Source organism: Monodon monoceros, unplaced genomic scaffold (genome assembly GCF_005190385.1).
Source record: "Monodon monoceros isolate NGI ecotype Baffin Bay Population unplaced genomic scaffold, NGI_Narwhal_1 Super_Scaffold_22, whole genome shotgun sequence".
Classification (NCBI taxonomy): domain Eukaryota; kingdom Metazoa; phylum Chordata; class Mammalia; order Artiodactyla; family Monodontidae; genus Monodon; species Monodon monoceros.
Window position 1 is genome coordinate 99,466,454 of NW_021703779.1, and position 23,027 is coordinate 99,489,480.

Below are 23,027 nucleotides of genomic sequence, written 5' to 3' on the forward strand. Positions count from 1 at the left end.
AGATGGCCATTCTGACTGGTGTGAGGTGATACCTCATTGTGGTTTTGATTTGCATTTCTCTAATGATTAGTGATGTTGAGCATTCTTTCATGTGTTTGTTGGTAATCTGTATGTCTTTGGAGAAATGTCTATTTAGGTTTTCTGCCCATTTTTGGATTGGGTTGTTCATTTTTTTGATATGGAGCTGCATGAATTGCTTGTAAATTTTGGAGATTAATCCTTTGTCAGTTACTTCATTTGCAAATATTTTCTCCCATTCTGAGGGTTGTCTTTTGGTCTTGTTTATGGTTTCCTTTGCTGTGCAAAAGCTTTTAAGCTTCATTAGGTCCCATTTGTTTATTTTTGTTTTTATTTCCATTTCTCTAGGAGGTGGGTCAAAAAGGATCTTGCTGTGATTTATGTCATAGAGTGTTCTGCCTATGTTTTCCTCTAAGAGTTTTATAGTGTCTGGCCTTACATTTAGGTCTTTAATCCATTTTGAGTTTATTTTTGTGTATGGTGTTAGGGAGCGTTCTAATTTCATTTTTTACATGTAGCTGTCCAGTTTTCCCAGCACCACTTATTGAAGAGACTGTCTTTTCTCCATTATATATTCTTGCCTCCTTTATCCAAGATAAGGTGACCCTATTTGTGTGCATTTATCTCTGGGCTTTCTATCCTGTTCCATTGATCTATATTTCTCTTTTTGTGCCAGTACCATACTGTCTTGATGACTGTAGCTTTGTAGTATAGTCTGAAGTCAGGGAGCCTGATTCCCCCAGCTCCGTCGTTCTCTCTCAAGATTGCTTTGGCTATTCAGGGTCCTTTGTGTTTCCATACAAGTTGTGAAATTTTTTGTTCTAGTTCTGTGAAAAATGCCATTGGTACTTTGATAGGGATTGCATTGAATCTGTAGATTGCTTTGGGCAGTATAGTCATTTTCACAATGTTGATTCTTCTAATCCAAGAACATGGTATATCTCTGTATCTGTTTGTATCACCTTTAATTTCTTTCATCAGTATCTTATAGTTTTCTGCATACAGGTCTTTTGTCTCCTTAGGTAGGTATATTCCTAGGTATTTTATTCTTTTTGTTGCTGTGGTAAATGGGAGTGTTTCTCTTTCAGATTTTTCATCATTACTGTATAGGAATGCAAGAGATTTCTGTACATTAATTTTATATCCTGCTACTTTACCAAATTCATTGATTAGCTCTAGTAGTTTTCTGGTAGCATCTTTGGGATTCTCTGTGTATAGTATCTGTCATCTGCAAACAGTGACAGTTTTACTTCTTCTTTTCTGATTTGGATTCCTTTTCTTTTTTTTTCTTCTCTGGTTGCTGTGGCTAAAACTTCCAAAACTATGTTGAATAATAGTGGTGAGAGTGGGCAACCTTGTCTTGTTCCTGATCTTAGTAGAAATGGTTTCAGTTTTTCACCACTGAGTACGATGCTGCCTGTAGGTTTGTCATATATGGCCTTTATTATGTTGAGGTAAGTTCCCTCTATGCCTACTTTCTGGAGAGTTTTTATCATAAATGGGTGTTGAATTTTCTCAAAAGGTTCTTCTGCATCTATTGAGATGATCATATGGTTTTTCTCCTTCAGTTTGTTAGTATGGTGTATCACTTTGATTGATTTGCATATATTGAAGAATCCTTGCATTCCTGGGATAAACCCCACTTGATCATGGTGTATGACCCTTTTAATGTGCTGTTGGATTCTGTTTGCTAGTATTTTGTTGAGGATATTTGCATCTATGTTCATCAGTGATATTGGCCTGTAGTTTTCTTTCTTTGTGACATCTTTGTCTGGTTTTGGTATCAGGGTAATGGTGGCCTCGTAGAATGAATTTGGGAGTGTTCCTCCCTCTGCTATATTTTGGAAGAGTTTGAGAAGCATAGGTGTTAGCTCTTCTCTAAATGTTTGAGAGAATTCGCCTGTGAAGCCATCTGGTCCTGGGCGTTTGTTTGTTGGAAGATTTTTAATCACAGGTTCAATTTCAGTGCTTGTGATTGGTCTGTTTATATTTTCTGTTTCTTCCTGGTTCAGTCTCGGGAGGTTGTGCTTTTCTAAGAATTTGTCCATTTCTTCCAGGTTGTGCATTTTATTGGCATATAGTTGCTTGCAGTAATCTCTCATGAACCTTTGTATTTCTGCAGTGTCAGATGTTACTTCTCCTTTTTCATTTCTAATTCTATTGATGTGAGTCTTCCCCCTTTTTTTCTTGATGAGTCTGAGTAGTGGTTTATCAGTTTTGTTTATCTTGTCAAGGAACCAGCTTTTAGTTTTATTGATCTTAGCTATTGTTTCCTTCATTTCTTTTTTTTTTTTAACATCTTTATTGCGGTATAATTGCTTTACAATGGTGTGTTAGTTTCTGCTTTATAACAAAGTGAATCAGTTATACATATACATATGTTCCCATATCTCTTCCCTCTTGCGTCTCCCTCCCTCCCACCCTCCCTATCCTACCCCTCCAGGCAGTCACAAAGCACCAAGCCGATATCCCTGTGCCATGCGGCTGCTTCCCACTAGCTATCTACCTTACGTTTGTTAGTGTATATATGTCCATGCCTCTCTCTTGCCCTGTCACAGCTCACCCTTCCCCCTCCCCATATCCTCAAGTCCGTTCATTTCTTTTTCATTTATTTCTGATCTGATCTTTATGGTTTCTTTCCTTCTGCTAACTGTGGGGGTTTTTTGTTCTTCTTTCTCTAATTGCTTTAGGTCTAACGTTAGGTTGTTTATTTGAGATGTTTCTTGTTTCTTGAGGTAGGATTGTGTTGTTATAAACGTCCCTCTTAGAACTGCTTTTGCTGTATCCCATAGGTTTTGGGTCATCGTGTTTTCATTGTCATTTGTTTCTCGGTATTTTTTGATTTCCTCTTTGATTTCTTCAGTGATCTCTTGGTTATTTAGTAGTGTATTGTTTAGCATTCATGTGTTTGTATTTTTCACAGATTTTTTTTTCCTGAAATTGATATCCAGTCTCATAGCATTGTGGTCAGAAAAGATACTTGATATGATTTCAATTGTCTTAAATTTACCAAGGCTTGACTTGTGACCGAAGATATGATCTATCCTGGAGAATGTTCCATGAGCACTTGAGAAGAAAGTGTATTCCGTTGTTTTTGGATGGAATGTCCTATAAATGTCAATTAAGTCCATCTTGTTTAATGTATCATTTAAAGCTTGTGTTTCCTTATTTATTTTCATTTTGGATGATCTGTCCATTGGTGAAAGTGGAGTGTTAAAGTCCCCTACTATGATTGTGTTAACTGTCAATTTCCCCTTTTATGGCTGTTAGCCTTTGCCTTATGTATTGAGGTGCTCCTATGTTGGGTGCATAATTATTTACAGTTGTTATATGTTCTTCTTGGATTGATCTCTTGATAGTTATGTAATGTCTTTCTTTGTCTCTTCTCGTTGTATTTGTTTTAAAGTCTACTTTCTCTGATATGAGAATTGCTACTCCAGCTTTCTTTTGGTTTCCATTTGCATGGAATATCATTTTCCATCCCCTCACTTTCAGTCTGTATGTGTCCCTAAGTCTGAAGTGGGTCTCCTGTAGACAGCATATGTACAGGTCTTGTTTTTGTATCCATTCAGGCAGTCTGTGTCTTTTGGTTGGAGCATTAAATCCATTTAAATTTAAGGTAGTTATCAATATGTGTGTTCCTATTACCATTTTCTTAATTGTTTGTGGTTCGTTATTGTAGGTCTTGTGTTTCCTGCCTAGAGAAGTTCCTTTAGCATTTGTTGTAAAGCTGGTTTGTGGTGCTGAATTCTCTTAGCTTTTGCTTTTCTGTAAAGGTTTTAATTTCTCCGTCGAATCTGAATGAGATCCTTGCTTGGTAGAATAATCTTGGTTGTAGGTTTTTCTCTTTCATCACTTTAAATATGTCCTGCCACTCCCTTCTGGCTTGCAGAGTTTCTCCTGAAAGATCAGCTGTTAACCTTATGGGGATTCCCTTGTATGTTACTTGTTGTTTTTCCCTTGCTGCTTTTAATATTTTTTCTTTGTATTTAATTTTTGATAGTTTGATTAATATGTGTCTTGGCGTGTTTCTCCTTGGATTTATCCTGTATGGGACTCTCTGTGCTTCCTGGACTTGAGTAACTATTTCCTTTCCCATATTAGGGAAGTTTTCAACTATAATCTCTTCAAATATTTTCTCAGTCTCTTTCTTTTTCTCTTCTTCTTCTGGGACCCCTATAATTCGAATGTTGGTGCGTTTAATGTTGTCCCAGAAGTCTCTGAGACTGTCCTCAATTCTTTTCGTTCTTTTTTCTTTTTTCTGCTCTGTGGTAGTTATTTCCACTATTTTATCTTCCAGGTCACTTATCTGTTCTTCTGCCTCAGTTATTCTGCTCTTGATTCCTCTAGAGAATTTTTAATTTCATTTATTGTGTTGTTCATTGTTGTTTGTTTCATCTTTAGTTCTTCTAGGTCCTTGTTAAATGTTTCTTGCATTTTGTCTATTCTATTTCCAAGATTTTGGGTCATCTTTACTATCATTACTCTGAATTCTTTTTCAGGTAGACTGCCTATTTCCTCTTCATTTGTTTGGTCTGGTGGATTTTTACTTTGCTCCTTCATCTGCTGTGTATTTCTCTGTCTTCTCCTTTTGCTTAACTTATTGTGTTTGGGGTCTCCTTTTCACAGGCTGCAGGTTCATAGTTCCCGTTGTTTTTGGTGTCTGCCCCAATGGGTGAGGTTGGTTCAGTGGGTTGTGTAGGCTTCCTGGTGGAGGGGACTGGTGCCTGTGTTCTGGTGCATAAGGCTGGATCTTGTCTTTCTGGTGAGCAGGACTGCATCCGGTGGTGTGCTTTGGGGTGTCTGTGACCTTATTATGATTTTAGGCAGCCTTTCTGCTAATGGGTGGGGTTGTGTTCCTGTCTTGCTAGTTGTTTTGCATAGGGTGTCCAGCACTGTAGCTTGCTGGTCGTTGTGTGGAGCTGGGTCTTAACGTTGAGATGGAGATCTCTGGAAGAGCTTTTGCCATTTGATATAATGTGGGGCCGGGAGGTCTCTGGTGGACCAATGTCCTGAATTTGGCTCTCCACCTCAGAGGCACAGGCCTGATACCTGGCCGGAGCACCAAGACCCTGTCTGCCACACGGCTCAGAAGAAAAGGGAGAAAAAGAAAGAAAGAAAAAGAAAAAGAAAGTTATTGAAATAAAAAAATTAAAATATATTATTAAAAATATAAAAGTAATAAAAAGAAGAAAGAAAGAGAGAAGAGAGCATCCAAACCAAGAAACAAATCCAGCAATGATAACAAGCGTGAAAAACTATACAAAAAAAAATGGACAGACAGAACCCTAGGACAAATGGTAAAAGCAAAGCTATACAGACAAAATCACAGAAAGAAGCATACACACACACACCCACAAAAGGAGAAAAAGGAAAAAAATATATATATATAAAAAAAAGGAAGAGGGCTTCCCTGGTGGCGCAGTGGTTGAGAGTCTGCCTGCCATTGCAGGGGCCGCGGGTTCGTGCCACGGTCCGGGAAGATCCCACGTGCCGTGGAGCGGCTGGGCCCGTGAGCCATGGCCGCTGAGCCTGCGCGTCCGGAGCCTGTGCTCTGCAATGGGAGAGGCCACAACAGTGAGAGGCCTGCGTACCGCAAAAAAAAAAAAAAGGAAGAGAGCGACCAAATCAATAAACAAACCTACCAGTGATAGTAAGCTCTAAATACTAAAGTAAGATAAACATAAAACCTGAAACAAATTAGATGCAGACAGCAAACCCCAAGTCTACAGTTGCTCCCAGAGTCCACCACCTCAGTTTTGGGATGATTCATTGTCTATTCACGTATTCCACAGATGCAGGGTACATCAAGTTGATTGTGGAGCTTTAATCCACTGCTTCTGAGGCTGCTGGGAGAGATTTCCCTTTCTCTTCTTTGTTCGCACAGCTCCTGGGGTTCAGGTTTGGATTTGGACCTGCCTCTGTATGTAGGTCGCCTGAGGGCGTCTGTTCTTCGCTCAGACAGGACGGGGTTAAAGGAGCAGCTGATTCGGGGGCTCTGGCTCGCTCAGGCCTGGGGGAGGGAGGGTTGCGGATGTGGGGCGAGCCTGCGGTGGCAGAGGCCGGCGTGACGTCGCACCAGCCTGAGGTGCGCCGTGCGTTCTCCCGGGGAAGTTGTCCCTGGATCATGGGACCCTGGCAGGGGCGGGCTGCACAGGCTCCCGGGAGGGGAGGTGTGGTTAGTGACCTGTGCTCGCACACAGGCTTCTTGGTGGCTGCAGCAGCAGCCTTAGCGTCTCATGCCCGTCTCTGGGGTCCGTGATGATAGTCCACGGCTCGCACTGTCTCTGGAGCTCATTTAGGCGGTGCTCTGAATCCCCTCTCCTCGTGCACCCCAAAACAATGGTCTCTTGTCTCTTAGGCAGTTCCAGACTTTTTCCCAGAGTCCCTTCCGGCTAGCTGTGGTGCACTAGCCCCCTTCAGGCTGTGTTCACCTAGCCAACCCCAGTCCTCTCCCTGGTATCTGACCTCCAAAGCCCGAGCCTCAGCTCCCAGCCCCACTTACCCCTGCGTGTAAGCAGACAAGCCTCTCGAGCTGGTGAGTGCAGGTCGGCACCAATCCTCTGTGCAGGAAACTCTCCACTTTGCCCTCCACACCCCTGTTGCTGCGCTGTCCTCCATGGCTCCAAAGCTTCCCCCCTCCGCCACCCTGGTCTCCGCCAGTGAAGGGGCTTCCTAGTGTGTGGAAACCTTTCCTCCTTCACAGCTCCCTCCCAGAGGTGCAGGTCCCATCCCTATTCTTTTGTCTCTGTTTATTCTTTTTTCTTTTTCCCTATCCAGGTACGTGGGGAGTTTCTTGCCTTTTGGGAGGTCTGAGGTCTTCTGCCAGCGTTCAGCAGGTGTTCTGTAGGAGTTGTTCCACATGTAGACGTATTTCTGATGTATCTGTGGGGAGGAAGGTGATCTCCACGGCTTACTCCTCTGCCTTCTTGAAGCTTTCTCTCCAGTATCCCCTCTTGATGAATAAATTACAAAAAACTGGCCCGACCAAGTAGAAAGGCATTCTTCTTCCTCTGGGCTGAAACGTTCTGGGCCGATGCAGTGTCTTGCCAAAGCTGACAGCAGATGGTGCTCGGGCTGGCTTTCAGCCCTTAGTTCAGGCCTTGGTGCAGGGGATAATCTACAGCTATGGGAGGTGGCGCAAGAAGCCATCCTCAGAGAGTGGGGGTTCGCTGGCACCCGGGGTGGGGGGAGCAGGCATCAGTAATACCACTTCTTGTCATACATGTTCCCAGAGTTGGTCATCAGCGCGGATGGACTCTTTCTGTAACATAGACCTGTGCTGGCCAATACAAGGGCCACTAGTCACACATGACTGTTTACGTTTTAATTTAAATTAATTAAAATTAAATCGAATTAAAACTTCAGTTGCTCAGTCTTAGTAGCCAATTTCACATATGGCTAGTGGCTGCTGAATCAGACAGCACAGATCTCAAACGTTTCCATAATCCCAGAAAACGTTGTTGGACAGTACTGGTATAAATTCTGTATCTTTTGCCCTTACTACCCCGCAGCTTATTTGTTTCTGGAGCCACACTGCCTTGGTTCAAATCCTGGCTCTCTTTCTTATTAGCAGTGTGATTTGGAGGTAGTCACTTCTCTCTGAGCCTCAGTTTTGTAATCTGTAAAATGGGGGTAGTAATAATAGTGCTACTTCTTAAGGATGTTGTGAGGGCTGTTATATGAAGAGTGTTGAGAGTTGTGCCTAACTGCTAACATTTATAGAGTAAGCACGCAATACATGGTGGCTATATTGTTTTTTTATTATTCATCCCCACTCCCTTGCAGATGTAGCCAGTATACATAGCTGGCCTCTTGCCCAACCTCGCATAATTAGCGCCTAGCCCATACCTCTTCCTCCCTGCTCTCCCCTAGAGAGGTCCTTTCCAATCAAAACCACAAAAGAAAGACATGTGGCTCATTCATAATCAAGCACTCAGAATTGGTTTAGGTACCAGTTTAAATCTTGTCAAACAAACTGCGGGGGACTGTTTCCCTAATCACCAGTCAGAAAACGCAGAGTCATTTTGAAGCCCCGGGGCAATGACTTGAAGTCCTGCAGGGATAGTCTGGCATTGAAGGGAGCCTGACCTTAATAGCTACAGACTAGCCATGCCAATGAATTTTCGGGAATTTCTTATCATATTAATCATCTTTAGAGTGGGGAAATAGTCTTTAATTTGTCCATTTTCTCCTTATGTCTACAGTATGATTCTGTGGATTCCAGTGTTTGATTTTTAACAGGAAGCACTTGAATGCGTCCTATCTTAGGTTATCATCTAATCTTTCACAAAATTTTGAAAGTTGTCTATTCAAAACCGGTATTTTTCCTTTCGCTATTTTTTTTCTAAAGAACAACAAATTTTTTTTAAAATTTCATATCTGGGGTCCATGAGCATATATGAAATACTCAGGGTACATAAATGAAAAAGGAATCTCAAAGGTTCATTATTGAAAAAAATTTAACTTTCTACATAGTTTTCTTTAGTTATGTAGAAATGATGTCATAAGTTTCTTCAGTTTTTTATTTTTGGCTGTGGGTGGAAAACATTTCAGGCCTGTCTGATCTAAAAGCTAGTCATGGCTGTAACTGAGCTTTTAAAAAACTGTTTCATTCATGAACCACAGGGGCCTACAACCACAAGAAAAATCTTATGTACTATCTCTTAAGGGACAAGGTCACTTTCTATATTGAAGCATTTCTTTGCACAGCTTTTGAAGAACTAAATACATTAGATCTGAATTTTTGTTTTCTTTTTCAAAAACGACATTATTTAGAACAGTTCTAGGTTTACAACAGAAGTGAGAGGAAGGTACAGAGATATTCCATATACCCACTGCCCCCACAATTAATAGCCTCCCCCGTTATCAACATTCCCCACCAATAGTACATTTGTTCCAATTGATGAAGCTACACTGATACATCATAATCACCCAGAGTCCATAGTTTACATTAGGGCTCACTCTTGGTGTTCTACATTCATGGGTTTGGACAAATGTATGACATATATCCATCATTATAATATCACACAGAGTATTTTCATTGCCCTAAAAATCTTCTGTGTTCCACCAATTCATCTCTCCCCTACCCCAACCCCTGGCAACCACTGATTTTTTTATCCTCCATGGTCAACCACTCATCTTTTTACTGTCTGCATAGTTTTGCCTTTTCCACAATGTCATATAGTTGGAATCATACAGTATGTAGCATTTTCAGATTGGCTTCTTTCACTTAGTAATATGCATTTAAGGTTCCTCTATGTATTTCAGAGCTTGATAGCTCATTTCTTTTTAAGGCTAAATAATATTTTGTTGTCTGGATGTACCACAGTTTATTTATCCATTTGCCTACTGAAGGACATCTTGGTTGCTTCCAAGCTTTGGCAATGATGAATAAAGCTGCTTTAGACATTTGTATGCAGGTTTTCGTGTGCACATAAGTTTTCAGCTCCTTTAGGTAAATACCAAAGAGCACGATTGCTGATCATATGGTAAGAATATGTTTAGTTTTGTAAGGAAGTGCCAAACTGTCTTCCAAAGTGGCTGCACCACTGTGCATTCCCACCAGCAGTGAATGAGAGTTCCTGTTGCTCCACATCCTCGTCAGCATTTGGTGGTGTTGGTGTTCTGGATTATGGACATTCTAATTGGTGTGTAGTGGTATCTTATTGCTTTAATTTGCATTTCTCTGATGACATATGATGTGGAACATCTTTTCATATGCTTATTTGCCATCCATATATCTTCTTTGGTGGAGTGTCTGTGAAGATCTTTGGCCCATTTTTTAGTTGGGTTGTTTGTTTTATTGTTGAGTTTTAAGAGTTCTTTGTATATTTTGGATAACAGTCCTTTATCAGATGTGTCTTTTGCAAATATCTTCTCCCGGTGTGTGGCTTGTTTTCTTATTCTCTTGGTATTATCTTTTGCAGAAGTTTTTAATTTTAATGGAATTCAGCTTATCAATTATTTCTTTTAAAGATCATGCCTTTGATGTTATATCTAAAAAGTCATCATCATACCCAAGGTTGTCTAGCTCTTCTCCTGTGTTATCTCCTAGGAGGTTTATAGTTTTGCATTTTACATTTAGGTCTGTGATCCATTGTGAGTTTAAGTTTAGTTTTGTGAATAGTGTAAGGTCTGTGACTAGATTCATTTTTTTTGCATGTGGATGTCCAGTTGTTCCAGCACCATTTGTTGAAGAGACTATCTTTGCTCCATTGTCTTGCCTTTGCTCCTTTGTCAAAGATCAATTGACTGTATTTATGGGAAAGATCTGAGTTTTATAAGACTGGATTTTGCAGCACAATCCCCTGGAGAATTGCTGTCAAAATGCTTATTCCTAGGCCCTGGACAAAACCTTCTAAGTAGGGTTCTCTGGGAGAAGGTTTGAGGAACCTGCATTTTTAGAATGAGCACAGGTGATTCTGAAGTAAACAGGTGAAGGGTTTGGGACTCTTTACTCTTAGTTCATTTTCTAAATTGTCTTCCTTTTCTGCAGAACCTTTGCACAACTCCCCTTGTGACTGATAATGTAAGGGTTGACTCTGTGTCTTCTGCCAGTTACTATAAAACAGAGTCCTTTGATAGTCTAGACAAAAAAGTGTAATGAGCACATTGTCTGCCTGCGCTGTGCTAGATGATCATTGGGGAAAGGTATATGTAGAGGTTTTTTGAAATGGGAAACAAGATACCAGCATTTAGAACCACACAGTGGAGTAAGACACTTAGAAAGCTATTGTGTTCTGGAACATTGATCTGGCACTGGTTGGAGGACACTAATAAAGTCAGAGAGGTCAGTCTGGAGAAGCCATGAAGCCTCAAGTGATGAGGACCTGAAACAGGATGAGGGGAATATCATAGGAGAGAATCCCAGAAGCTTTGCAAAGGAAGAAGTAACAAAATTTGGTGATAGAATATAGGGAAAGCGAAGAGAGGTGATTTCAAAGGCTCTAACCGAGAAGCCCAGAGAAACTGAGTTCTGACTGATGGAAACTGGGATGGTTAGAAGAAAAGGCAGTTTGGCAGGGAAGAGGGGGCATCCGTTTTGGCTGCTGAATTTGAGGTGGGTGGAACACTCAGGTGGAGCAGTTAGGAATCTGGGACTAGCTCCAAGGCGAGAGGTCAGGATTAGGAAAATCCTCAGTGCAGAAATTCTAGTCAAGGGGTGGAAGTGATAAATGGGTGAATGGATGAGGGAGTAAGAAATAGAGAGGGATATGCAGCGGGCTGAGGACCGGATGTGAATCCTCTGAGAATAGGAGAAAGGAGAGGAGCAAGCCAAGAAAACAGGGAAGGAGCAGGCAGAGGGCCCAGAGGAGAACCATGGGATTGAGCAGATGAGGCATTTTCAGGAAGCGTAACATTTCTCATCCTGACCTCATGCCATCTCCCATACAGAAGAGGAAAAAGAGTCAGGACTCTTCTAGTTTCTCTAACTATTGAAAGTACCAATATTCATGAAAAAGGATCATTCACTTCTTCCTAGAGTATGAAATGGAGCCACATTATAAAATAGGGCTTTAAAAAATGCTACCCTGCCAGTTTGCAAATATGGCTTTTCATGGACATCTTCAGTCATTTAAAAACAACCAAACAAATAAACTTCTACCTTTGTTTCTTGAATATCTGGTTAAAAATAATGCAGAAGGTTGTCTTATTTTACCTTGCAGGCACAGCAGCCTAGGAAAAGTTCTTCAATGTGAAGACATCTATAGAGAAGGTCAACACATTGGTTGTTCCTTTGCTCTGACTAAGGTGAAGGATTCCAGTTTTGAACAACACAGTGTCCAAGTAATGGTCAAGGACAATGCAGGAAAAATCAGACCATCCTTCAATATAGTGCCTTTAACTTCTCATGGTACGTTTTAGAAGTCCTCTAAGACAGTGTGGATAAAAGTGTTATTTTTTTTGAACATCAATAGAAGTAATAAAAAATGATGATTTTTGGTTTGAAGATCTTCCCAGAAAAAAAAGGGACTATATTTATGTATATATTTCTTCGCTCCTTTTTAAAGAAGCAAGCTTGGAAATTCTCATATTTATTGAGCACACATGCCACATGCTTTATCCTTGTTTACTTGTGAGTACGCTGAGCCTTAGAGCAAGTAGTCAGTTGCAGAACCGAGATTAGAACCTGGGCTCTGTGACTCAAGATCTGTTCTCTTTTACTTACACTCCAGAGGATGATGCTGCAGAATAAATGTGACTTAATATAGTTCCTGGATAATCTGCCTCTTAGTTAAAAAAAAGCTTAGACTGGAGGTGGAGTGATCAGGGGTGATATTCAAACTGTCTAACATTCTGGGTGACCCAGGCACTGCTCAATCAGAACAACCAGTGCAGCTGAGTTTCAGCCCACTAGAAAGAGTCCTCAACTTAAAAACTTAAGAGACCTGCTTAAGGTCCTAGCTTCTTCACTTTGGACAAGGCATATACACTCTAAGTGCTTCCTCATCTGTAAAAGGGGGTACACAGTTCCTCTTGACCTCAAAGGATTGTTGTAAGGTCCAAATGATGTGAGCTGTATAAAAGCGTTTTGTAAGTCTCTATAGCAGAGTAGTATAAGCGTCACGTTTATTTATTTGTTGTGATATCCCAACAGAGAGCTCAGATTCTGGCTAAGTGGTACACAGAAAATTTATAGGCAAATAATCATGAATTGACAGAGGTTTCCAAGTCTGAGTAGAACGCTGTTTACCGCCGCTTCTGACAGCCATGGAAATGAATTCTAGTAGTGCACGCAGGGTAGCATAGTTTGTAGGCTGGGGCGGGGGGTTGGGGTGCGGGGGGTGTGCGGAAACTTGCCAAGTAGGATCATCTGAAGCAAAGACCTTCTCTGCACCCCCCGCCGCCCCCCGGCTTGGCAGGTTGTCCTTGTTGGACCTTTTAAAGCTCATTTTGCTGCTCTTCTTCCTAGAGATTAGTGGTGATATAAAGGGAGATCCTGGGCTTCCCTGGTGGTGCAGTGGTTAAGAATCCGCCTGCCAAAGCAGGGGACACGGGTTCGAGCCCTGGTCCGGGAAGATCCCACATGCCACGGGGCAACTAAGCCCGTGCGCCACAACTACCGAGACTGTGCTCTAGAGCCCACGAGTCACAACTACTGAGCCCGCGTGCCACAACTACTGAAGCCCGTGCTTCATGCTCGGCAACAAGAGAAGCCACCGCAATGAGAAGCCCGTGCACCGCAACGAAGAGCAGCCCCCACTCGCTGCAACTAGAGAAAGCCTGCACGCAGCAATGAAGACCCAAGGCAGCCAAAAATAAATTAATTAATTAATTTAAAAAATAAAATAAAGGGAGATCCTTCTCAGCTAGAAGATGACATTGTCAAGTTGTTTTCTGTTAATTATCCATTCTCTTTTGTTGCTCGGTCTTAAGCATAGTTGACTCCTGAAAAACTAAATTGACCAGGCTAATTTTTTGTTTTTTACTTTCCTTTAAATTGTGGTTATAATTATATAACATTAAATATACCATCTTAACCATTTTCAAGTGTACAGTTCAGTGGTGTTAAGTATATTCACATTGTTGTGCAACATATCTCTAGAACTTTCTCATCTTGTAATACTGAAACTCCATGCCCATGAAACACTAATTCCCCCTCCCCCTGTCCCCCTCCTCCCTCCCCCAGCCCCTGGTAATCACCTTCCTACTTTCTGTTTCTATGACTGACTACTTTAGGTACCTCATATGACTGGAATCATACAGTATTGGTCCTTTTGTGATGGACTTATTTCATTTAGCGTAATGTCCTCAAGTTTCATCCATGTTGTAGCATGTGACAAAATTAGGCTGTTTTTTAATGTTTAATATTTATTTATTTATTGGCTGCGTTGGGTCTTAGTTGCAGCATGCGGGCTCATTTGTTGTGACACTCGGGCTCCAGAGTGCGTGGGCTCTGTAGTTGCAGCACGCGGGCTTAGTTGTCCCACGGAAAACTATGCTAATGTTTTTTTGTTTTGTTTTGTTTTGTTTTTTGCGGTATGCGGGCCTCTCACTGTTGTGGCCTCTCCCGTTGCGGAGCACAGGCTCCAGACGCGCAGGCTCAGCGGCCATGGCTCACGGGCCCAGCCACTCCGCGGCACATGGGATCCTCCCGGACCGGGGCACGAACCCGCGTCCCCTGCATCGGCAGGTGGACTCTCAACCACTGCGCCACCAGGGAAGCCCAATGCTAATGTTTTAATTGTGGTCTTTGATTGGCATAAGTGAGTGTCGCCTGGGGAAACCGCTTGTACCTGATGCTCCTTGGTACCCATCATGTAGAGGCATATCTGGACTTAAGCACTTCTTTTCTTTACCCTCCTTGTTGCAGCTAGATGTCCTGATTATACCCCAGCCATGTCCTAAGCAGATGCAGATCAGAGTTCATGTCACCTGGCAGACACCCCAAAGATGTTCCTTAGATACATTTACTAGGCGCCCTATATTAATCGTGGCTAATCAGAAATTCTAGAACTGTATGTCTGATCATGTAAGGCCATTAAAAGCATCAGCCCTATTTTGATTTGCTCTGTGACCTTCATTGTCTCTACCCATATGTGTATCTCATCAAAATAAACTCTGGAAGCTAATTTGTATTCTTCTCTTTCTATCAGTGAAGCCTGATCCTCCACATATTAAAAATCTCTCCTTCCAAAATGGTGACTTATACGTGCAATGGAAGAATCCACAGAATTTTTATAGCAGATGCTTATCTTATGAAGTAGAAGTCAATAACAGCCAAGCTGAGACACATGACATTTTCTACGTAAGTTTTTTTTTGATAGTTGTTATTTAGATGTTTTTCTTTCACTTGAATTCCTTACAGTGTAATAAATTGAAATATCAGTGAAATGTAGCTCTTAGATTTGTCGTCTGATGACGATGGTGATGAAACTTCTCTGAAATAGAGTATGGTGAAAGGTTTGGCAGTTTATGGTAGCATCGGCTGCAAGATTCCATCCATTCATTAATTCATTTGTTCAAAAACTTTTTATTACGTGCCTACCATGTGCCAGGCACTGTTTCATGTGCACATGACACCTGACGAAAAGAATTTTTTCCCCTCGAAGCTTACCTACTAGAAAACAAGTGTGTAAACGAGCAAGCTAATTTTAGAGAATGAATGTTATGCAGAAAATTAAATGGGGGTGATGGGAAGTCCTGAGGGAATATTAGGTAGGGTAGTCATCCGAAGTGATGACACTTGAGATGCACAGGAGCTAGCCATTTGACGATCTGGGGGCGGAGGGGACAGCATGTACAAAGGCTCTGAGGCAGGAATGAACTTGGCATGTGTGAGAAAAAGGAGACTGGTGTGACCAAAATATAGTAGGAAGAGATGTCTGAGCATGAGGCTGGGGTCAGATTATGTAGATACTTGGAGGCTCCAGTACAGCCATTCAGTTTTCTTGGAGTCTGTGGCAACTAAAGTAGTCAGTACTGAGTAGTCAGTATTTTTTGGATTATGTACATTTACGCTATTTGTAATCTAATACAAAACATGCTAATTAGGGGTCACTGTGGGGCACTGGGCATAACAGGATGTGGCATAACCTCCGGGCCTCAGTCGCATTGTTACGCTTTACAGCAGAGGACATGAACTCGGGCCTCAAACATTTCTGTTTGGACCACAAACAAAGTGGGGTTTTGTTTGCTTGTATATTAAATTTGAATTTTTTACCCAGATTTAAAACTGTGGTACCTGACAGTGTAGTTGCCATAAGGTGGCGCCTTAGGACCACGTGGACTGCCCCACTCATTTGTGTGCCACCTGCCTGGGCCCTGTGTGCATTTGAGTTTTAGAGGTTAGAAACCAAGTATATTATATTGATTTTTAAAGGAGTCCTGAATCTCACATGTGGGCAGATTCCTTGGTCCACTTGCTTTAGCTCATCATGGGAGTTTCAAAAACTAAATTATTTTATTTACTAAAATAAGCTGGTATTAACAGGCTGTAACTCCAAGAGGAAGTGACCAGGTCCACAGCTGAGCAGACCTCTTCTGGATATTTGCAAATGAAGGCGTTTGCTGAAATAGAATAATCATTATTCGTACCAGAAACCTGAATCCCCAAATAATGCCACAAAGGAAAAGGCAAAGGGCTTCCAAGTGGGGAGGGGGTGAGGCTTGAATTTACAACCAAGTGAGTTATCCGAAAGCCGAATATGCTTGACTATTCCAGCCTTTACTGTTCTCTTCTGTCTGAAATCCTGAGACACGTGCTGCTTGCATTACTCACTTGGTACTGAGTTATGTCCTGCTAGTTACCCATGATCTCTACCAAAAAATATAAGCTCCTGTAGGGAGGAGTTAGGTGGTGGTTACTTTGTGCCATTCCTGCTACTAATACCAGCTAACATATATTAAGCAATTACTATGTATTAGCTATTTTAATAAGCACTTTATTTGAATTGTCTCATTTGGTCCTCACAATAACTCCAAGGATCTAGGTCCTGTTTTTTTTTTTTTTAATAAATTTATTTATTTACTTATTTATTTTTGGCTGCGTTGGGTCTTCGTTGCTGTGCACAGGCTTTCCCTAGTTGTGGTGAGCGGGGGCTACTCTTTGTTGCGGTGCATGGGCTTCTCATTGTGGTGGCTTCTCTTGTTGCAGAGCACAGGCTCTAGGTGCGCGGGTTTCAGTAGTTGTGGCACGTGGGCTCAGTAGTTGTGGCTCGCGGGTTCTAGAGCGCAGGCTCAGTAGTTGTGGCACACGGGCTTAGTTGCTCTGCGGCATGTGGGATCTTCCCAGACCAGGGCTCGAACCCGTGTCCCCTGCATTGGCAGGCGGATTCTTAACCACTGCACCACCGGGGAAGTCCCAAGGTCCTGTTGTTTTGTCCCCATTTTACAGATGAGAAAACTCGGTCCCAGAAGTTACTTCTAAGGTCACATTTCTAATAAGTGATAGAGTCAAGATTTCTGTAAAAGTCTGACCCCCGGGACCACCTCAATACTTCCTGTTAATAGTAGCAGCCATCACTTATTGTTTATGATGTGTTACAAATATACTCTTCTATGTACTTCTTATACAGTAGCTCATAACAATCGATGGAATAGGTTCTCTTTTAACCTACATTTTACTGAGCAGCTAAGGCTCAGAGAGGTTAAGTAACTTGCTGCAGGCCACATAGCTTATAAGTATGACTTCAGAGGTTGGTCTCCATGTATTAAGCTTTGACCAAGAACACTTGGTATAAGACCATGTGCATAGTCACCACTTGATAAATTCTTGTTGAATTGTTACCTTTTTTTTTTCTTTTTGCAAACTTCTGAACTGAAGAGAGCACACTATACTGTGGAACTTATCCATCAAAACCAGAACTATAGTTGATTTGGAGTTAACTCTGTTTATACACTTGAGTTTAATGTTCTCTCTCTTAGCAGATGTTCACCAGCTGTTTCTTCCCCTAGAATGTCATCAGCTTTTTGTGTACTTGCCGATTTTGAGCTCTGCTGGTTAGACCCTTTTTGTTTCTTTCTGCAAGACTTTTTTGAGTAATTCTTTTGCCTGGTGTTCTAGTTAAGAGGGGGAAGTAGGCTGGAACATGAACTGGTGCCATCACATGGTGCTGGGTCAGAGGTAGCTCATGAGAGAATCATAAAGTAAGAAGTGACTTGTCTTTGACTACCTCCATCCCCGCCAGCTATCTACTTAGTGATCTGTGTCCTTGTTTTCCTTTTCTCATGGAAATATCTGAGCAGTTGGTAAACTACACAAGGAGATTTACATTTGAACAAGAGCCCAGAACTATCAATTTACACAATGATTTGCTGACTTTGGAATATATATATCTGGGAGATGGTCCAGGGGAGGGGGGACATCAGCCTGCAACCTGGTCCCTCAAGTGGTAGTTGGCACTTGTGATTCCCCAGCAGGCCTCTGATTCCGAACGGCCAGCACTGGTTGTACAGTAGCCCCCGAGTGGCCTTTGCTCTGCCCCTATATAAAATATTGATAGGATGGCTCTTCATCATTCAGTTGGCCTTTCACTCTTCACAAATGCTGGTAGGAACCATTTAGTGAATGACATTGAATGCCAAAGATCATAGCGTGTGTTCTGGTCTTTGTCCCATGTTTAAACATCTCTTTGATAGAAGTTGACTATTTTTTCCATCTTTATTGAGGTATGATTTACAAGTAAAAATTGTATGTATTTAGGTTGTACAATGTGATTATTTTATGGTGTACAACATGATTTAATATACATATACATTGTGAGATGATTATCACAAACAAGTTAACACATTCATCACCTCACAAACCTACCTTCTTTGCGTGTGTGATGAGATAGTAGATTTACAATGTTGTGTTAGTTTCTGCACAATACAGTGTTAGTAACTGTAATCATCATGCTGTACATCAGATCCCAGAATATATAACTGAAAATTTGCACCCTTGACCGACATCTTCCCATTTTCCTCACTCCCCAGCCTCTGGCAATTACCATTCTACTCTCCGCTTCAGTGAATTCGACTTTTTTGGATTCTACATACGAGTGAGATCATACAGTATTTGTTTTTCTCTCTCTGACTTATTTCACTCAGCATAATGCCCTCAAGTTCCATCCATGTTGTCACAAATGGCAGGATTTCCTTGGGGCTGCTAGATCGTATGGTAGTTCTATTTTTAATTTTTTGAGGAACCTCCGTACTGTTTTCCATAGTCACTGCACCAGTTTACATTCCCACCAACAGTGCACGAGGGTTTCCTTTTATCTACACCCTCTCCAGCACTTGTTATCACTTATCTTTTTGATGATAGCCACTTAACAAGTATGAGGTAATATCGCATTGTGGTTTTGATCTGCATTTCGATAATGATTAGTGATGTTGAACATCTTTTCATGGACCTGTTGGCCAGAAGTAGACTATTTAACTAAGCAACAGATTTTCATGTGTTGTTGATTTGGAAATATTTACATTTTAGGAACTGGTTATTCTCTTTACTTCAGACAGCGCATGACTTAAGTTGTGTAGAGGAGAAAATTGCATTTTACTTTCTTTTCTCTAACCCAGTCATTTTTGGTATATTATACTCTCAACAACGGAGCATAATAGTTTTCTTTTTTTAACTTTTTATTATATATAGTATACTATAGAAAAATTGCAGAAGTCATTATGTACAGCTCAATGATTTTTCACAAATGATTTTTCACTTACATAACCAGTACCCTAGAAGCTCAATCATGACTCCTTTTGGTCACTACTTTCCCAAAGAACAATTATTATCCTGACTTCTAATCCCATAGATTAATTTTGTTGCCTCTTTTTAAACTTTATATAAACGAATTATACAGAACTCTTTTGTGTGTCTGTCTTCTCTTGTTCAATGTTACGTTTATGATATTCACGGATATTGTTGCCTGTGGTTGAAGGTGCATCTCATTGCATTCATTCCATCATGTCAATATACCACATTTGATTTCTCCATTCTCCCACTGATAGACATTTGAATAGTTTCCAGTTTGGAATTTTATGAATAGAGTTTTTATGAACATTTGCACACTTATTTCTTGGTGCACATGTGTGTACATTTCTGTTGCGCATATATGGGCCATAGGGTTACATATGATTGTCTCTAGTAGATAATAAGTTTTCCCAAATGGTTGTGCCGATTTACACTACTAAAAGCAGAAATTGAGAGTGCTAGATGCTTTACATCGTCACCAACGCTTGGTATTGTCCAGTAGGTGTGTGTATCGTTATCTTGTGGATTTAATATGCATTTTCCTGATAACTAATGAAGTTGAGCACTTTTTCCTATGTTTATTGGCAATTTGAATATCCTCTTGTGAAATGTCTGTTCAAGTCTTTTGCCACTTTTCTATTGGGTTGTCTGTCTTTTTCTTATTAATTTATGAGGTATATGTATGTGTGTGTATTATATATAAATATATATTTTATATATATATATGCAAGTCCTTTGTCATAAACTGCAAATATCTTTTCTCACTCTATGCATTACCTTTGAATTTCCTTAATAGGATATCTTTTGGTAAACAGAAGCTTTTAATTTTAATATAGATGATTTTTTTTTTTTTGCGGTACGCGGGCCTCTCACTGTTGTGGCCTCTCCCGTTGCGGAGCAACAGGCTCCGGACGCGCAGGCTCAGCGGCCATGGCTCACGGGCCCAGCCGCTCCGCGGCATGTGGGATCTTCCCAGACCGGGGCACGAACCAGCGTCCCCTGCATCGGCAGGCGGACTCTCAACCACTGCGCCACCAGGGAAGCCCTAATATAGATGATTTTATAAAAATTTTTCCTTTATGGTTAATATTTTTTTGGTCCTATTTAAGATATCTTCCTACTTTAAGGTCATGAGGATGTTGTATGTTCTCATCTAAAAGCTTGCTGTATTTATGTATTTATTTATTAATTTATTTTAACTTTCACATTTAGATCTGCAATCCATATGGAATTGACTTTGTAAATAGTGTGAGGTAGGGGTCAAGATTCTTTTTTTTCACATATGGATATGTAATTGACCACTTATTTTTAAAAACCTACCTCTTTTCACTGCACCTGGTCCTCTGATAATGGCATAAAAGAAAACTTGTTAAAACGGTTAAACGATATAAAGTGTGGTCTTTAAAACTTTTTGAATGTATTCATTTTTTATATTTTCAAGGTTGAAGAAGCCAAATGTCAGAATTCAGAATTTGAAGGAAACCTAGAGGTCAGTAAGTTCAATTTTAGCTATTTGGGCTTAAACTCATAGAGTAATTGGGGGTGGGACAGGGTGAGCATATCCTAAATTTGAACTGCTTTGAGAAAAACAAACTACTTTGTTCTGTGGATTATTGCCAATTTTCTTTTTCAGGAGTTAAAGTCAGATAATTTGTATTGCAATACAAAGTCTTAATCATATACAAAAGTTGGCAGATAATTATATTTAGGATTCAGAAGCAGAGAAAGAGAATAAGCTGGTAATATTCCTTGTGTGCTTTTATTTTATATCTAAGGGTACAATTTGTTTCATGGTCCCTGGTGTTCTTCCTGATACTTTGAACACAGTCAGAATAAGAGTCAAAACAAATAAGTTATGCTATGAGGATGACAAACTCTGGAGTAATTGGAGTCAAGCAATGAGTATAGGTAAGAGAATGGGATTTTATTAAAAGTTAAACCATTGATGCATGGAAACTAAGTTGAAGCAGAAACTTGATTGTGGGAAAGGGCTGTTCTTCATTCTTTTTTAAAAATTTTATTTATGTTTGGCTGCGTTGGGTCTTCATTGCTGCATGCGGGGTTTCTCTAGTTGTGGCGAGCGGGGGCTGCTCTTCGTTGTGGCGCACGGGCTTCTCATTGCGGTGGCTTCTTTCGTTGCAGAGCACGGGCTCTAGGTGTGCAGGCTTCAGTAGTTGTGGCACGCGAGCTCAGTAGTTGTGGCTCGCAGGCTCTAGAGCGCAGGCTCAGTAGTTGTGGCGCACAGGCTTAGTTGCTCCGCGGCATGTGGGATCTTCCGGGACCAGGGCTCGAACCCGTGTCCCCTGCATTGGCAGGCGGATTCTTAACCACTGCGCCACCAGGGAAGTCCCTGTTCTTTATTCTTGACGTCAGCCAGAGGATACTTACAATTGAAATGTATTTTCTGTTTAATTATTGTCGGATCACTCAGGGTTAATTTACAATATGCAACTCTTTGAAAATTTGCAGTCCAAATGGTGTTATCCTCTCTCCTGTCCTGTCTGTATCTTTGTTAACAACCTGAACAAAAATACAGAAGGCAGGCATGATTAAATCTGCAGATTGTGCAATGCTAGAGTACTATCCTATGTGCTGGTAACAGAATCAAGAGTAGGACAATGACCTTGATGGCATTTTATAGAGATAAACATATATCTAGGTTTGAAGAAAATCAGTTTCATTTATTAATTGAGAGGCTGAGCAAGCTATCTGCCAGGGTCAAGTACAGGATTGGAAAGACATGTCCCTCATGGATGTGTGTGCTGTGGGGTGAGGGATAGGGTTTTATTTGACTGTAAGCTCAAAGTGACTCAACATCGGTCCCTTAAATATCCCCCAAAGGCATATTGCAGTCATAGGCAGCAGTGATAGTGCAGCATCCAGAACAAGGGGATGCTGCAGGGTGGGGCACAGTGTCCTGGCCACATCAAAAGTATACAGCATCCCATCCTGGGCACCACATTGTAAGAGGTGCATTGGCAGACTGGAATCTTTCCTTGGAAGGGTAATCAGGATGTTGAAGAATCTCAAAATTTGGGGAAGAACAGTTAACGAAGTAAGCTTAGGGAGTCATAATTGCTGAATTCTAATGTTTGAGGTATTGTCAGGTAGAAGAGGGAGTAGGCTATCTTTTTTTGTGGCTCCATGGACCAAAACAGGACCAACTTAAGAACTTTCTAACAGCTATCTAACAGTCAGAGAGACAGGTTATTGAAGTAGTCAATTCCCTATTAATTGAAAGACTGAACAAGCTATGTGCCAGGCAAGGTTGTATTAGTTATCTATTATTGCATAACAAATTAGTTCCAAAATTAGTGTCTTACGAAACACATATTTGGACACAACATTGTAAAGCAACTCTACTCCAATAAAAATTAATTAAAAAAAAAACAAACAAAAAACAAGAAAACACAACATTGTAAAGCAACCATACTCCAATAAAAATTAATTAAAACAAACAAACAAACAAAAAACACATATATGGGACTTCCCTGGCGGTCCAGTGGTTAAGACTCCATGCTTCCAATGCAGGGAGCGTGGGTTCGATCCCTGGTTGGGGAACTAAGATCCCACATGCTGTGCAGTGCAGCCAAAAAATTAAAAAAAATAATTAAAAAATAAAAAACACATATTTACTAGCTCACAGTTTCCATGGCTCAAAAATCTGGGCATAGCTTAGCTAGGTATGTCTGGCTCAAGTTCTCTCATAAGGTTCCAGTCAAGCTGTTGACTGGGACTTCAGTCTCATCTGAAGGCTTGACTGGGGCTGGAGAATCCACTTGCAAAATCACTCATATGGTCATTGGAAAGCCTCATTTCCACTCTGGATGCT

The 23,027-nt window shown here is 41.0% G+C and overlaps 1 protein-coding gene across 1 annotated transcript in view; it reads left to right on the forward strand.

Annotated features, from left to right (window-relative positions):
* The window catches only part of IL13RA1 (interleukin 13 receptor subunit alpha 1), a 65,738-nt gene that overhangs the window by 24,634 nt on the left and 18,077 nt on the right, over window positions 1–23,027 (forward strand). The window contains exons 5-8 of the mRNA XM_029241273.1: window positions 11,688–11,875; window positions 14,619–14,770; window positions 20,637–20,684; window positions 20,971–21,103. Of these exons, the coding sequence (XP_029097106.1) occupies window positions 11,688–11,875; window positions 14,619–14,770; window positions 20,637–20,684; window positions 20,971–21,103 (521 nt within the window). The remainder of the gene's footprint in view (window positions 1–11,687; window positions 11,876–14,618; window positions 14,771–20,636; window positions 20,685–20,970; window positions 21,104–23,027) is intronic.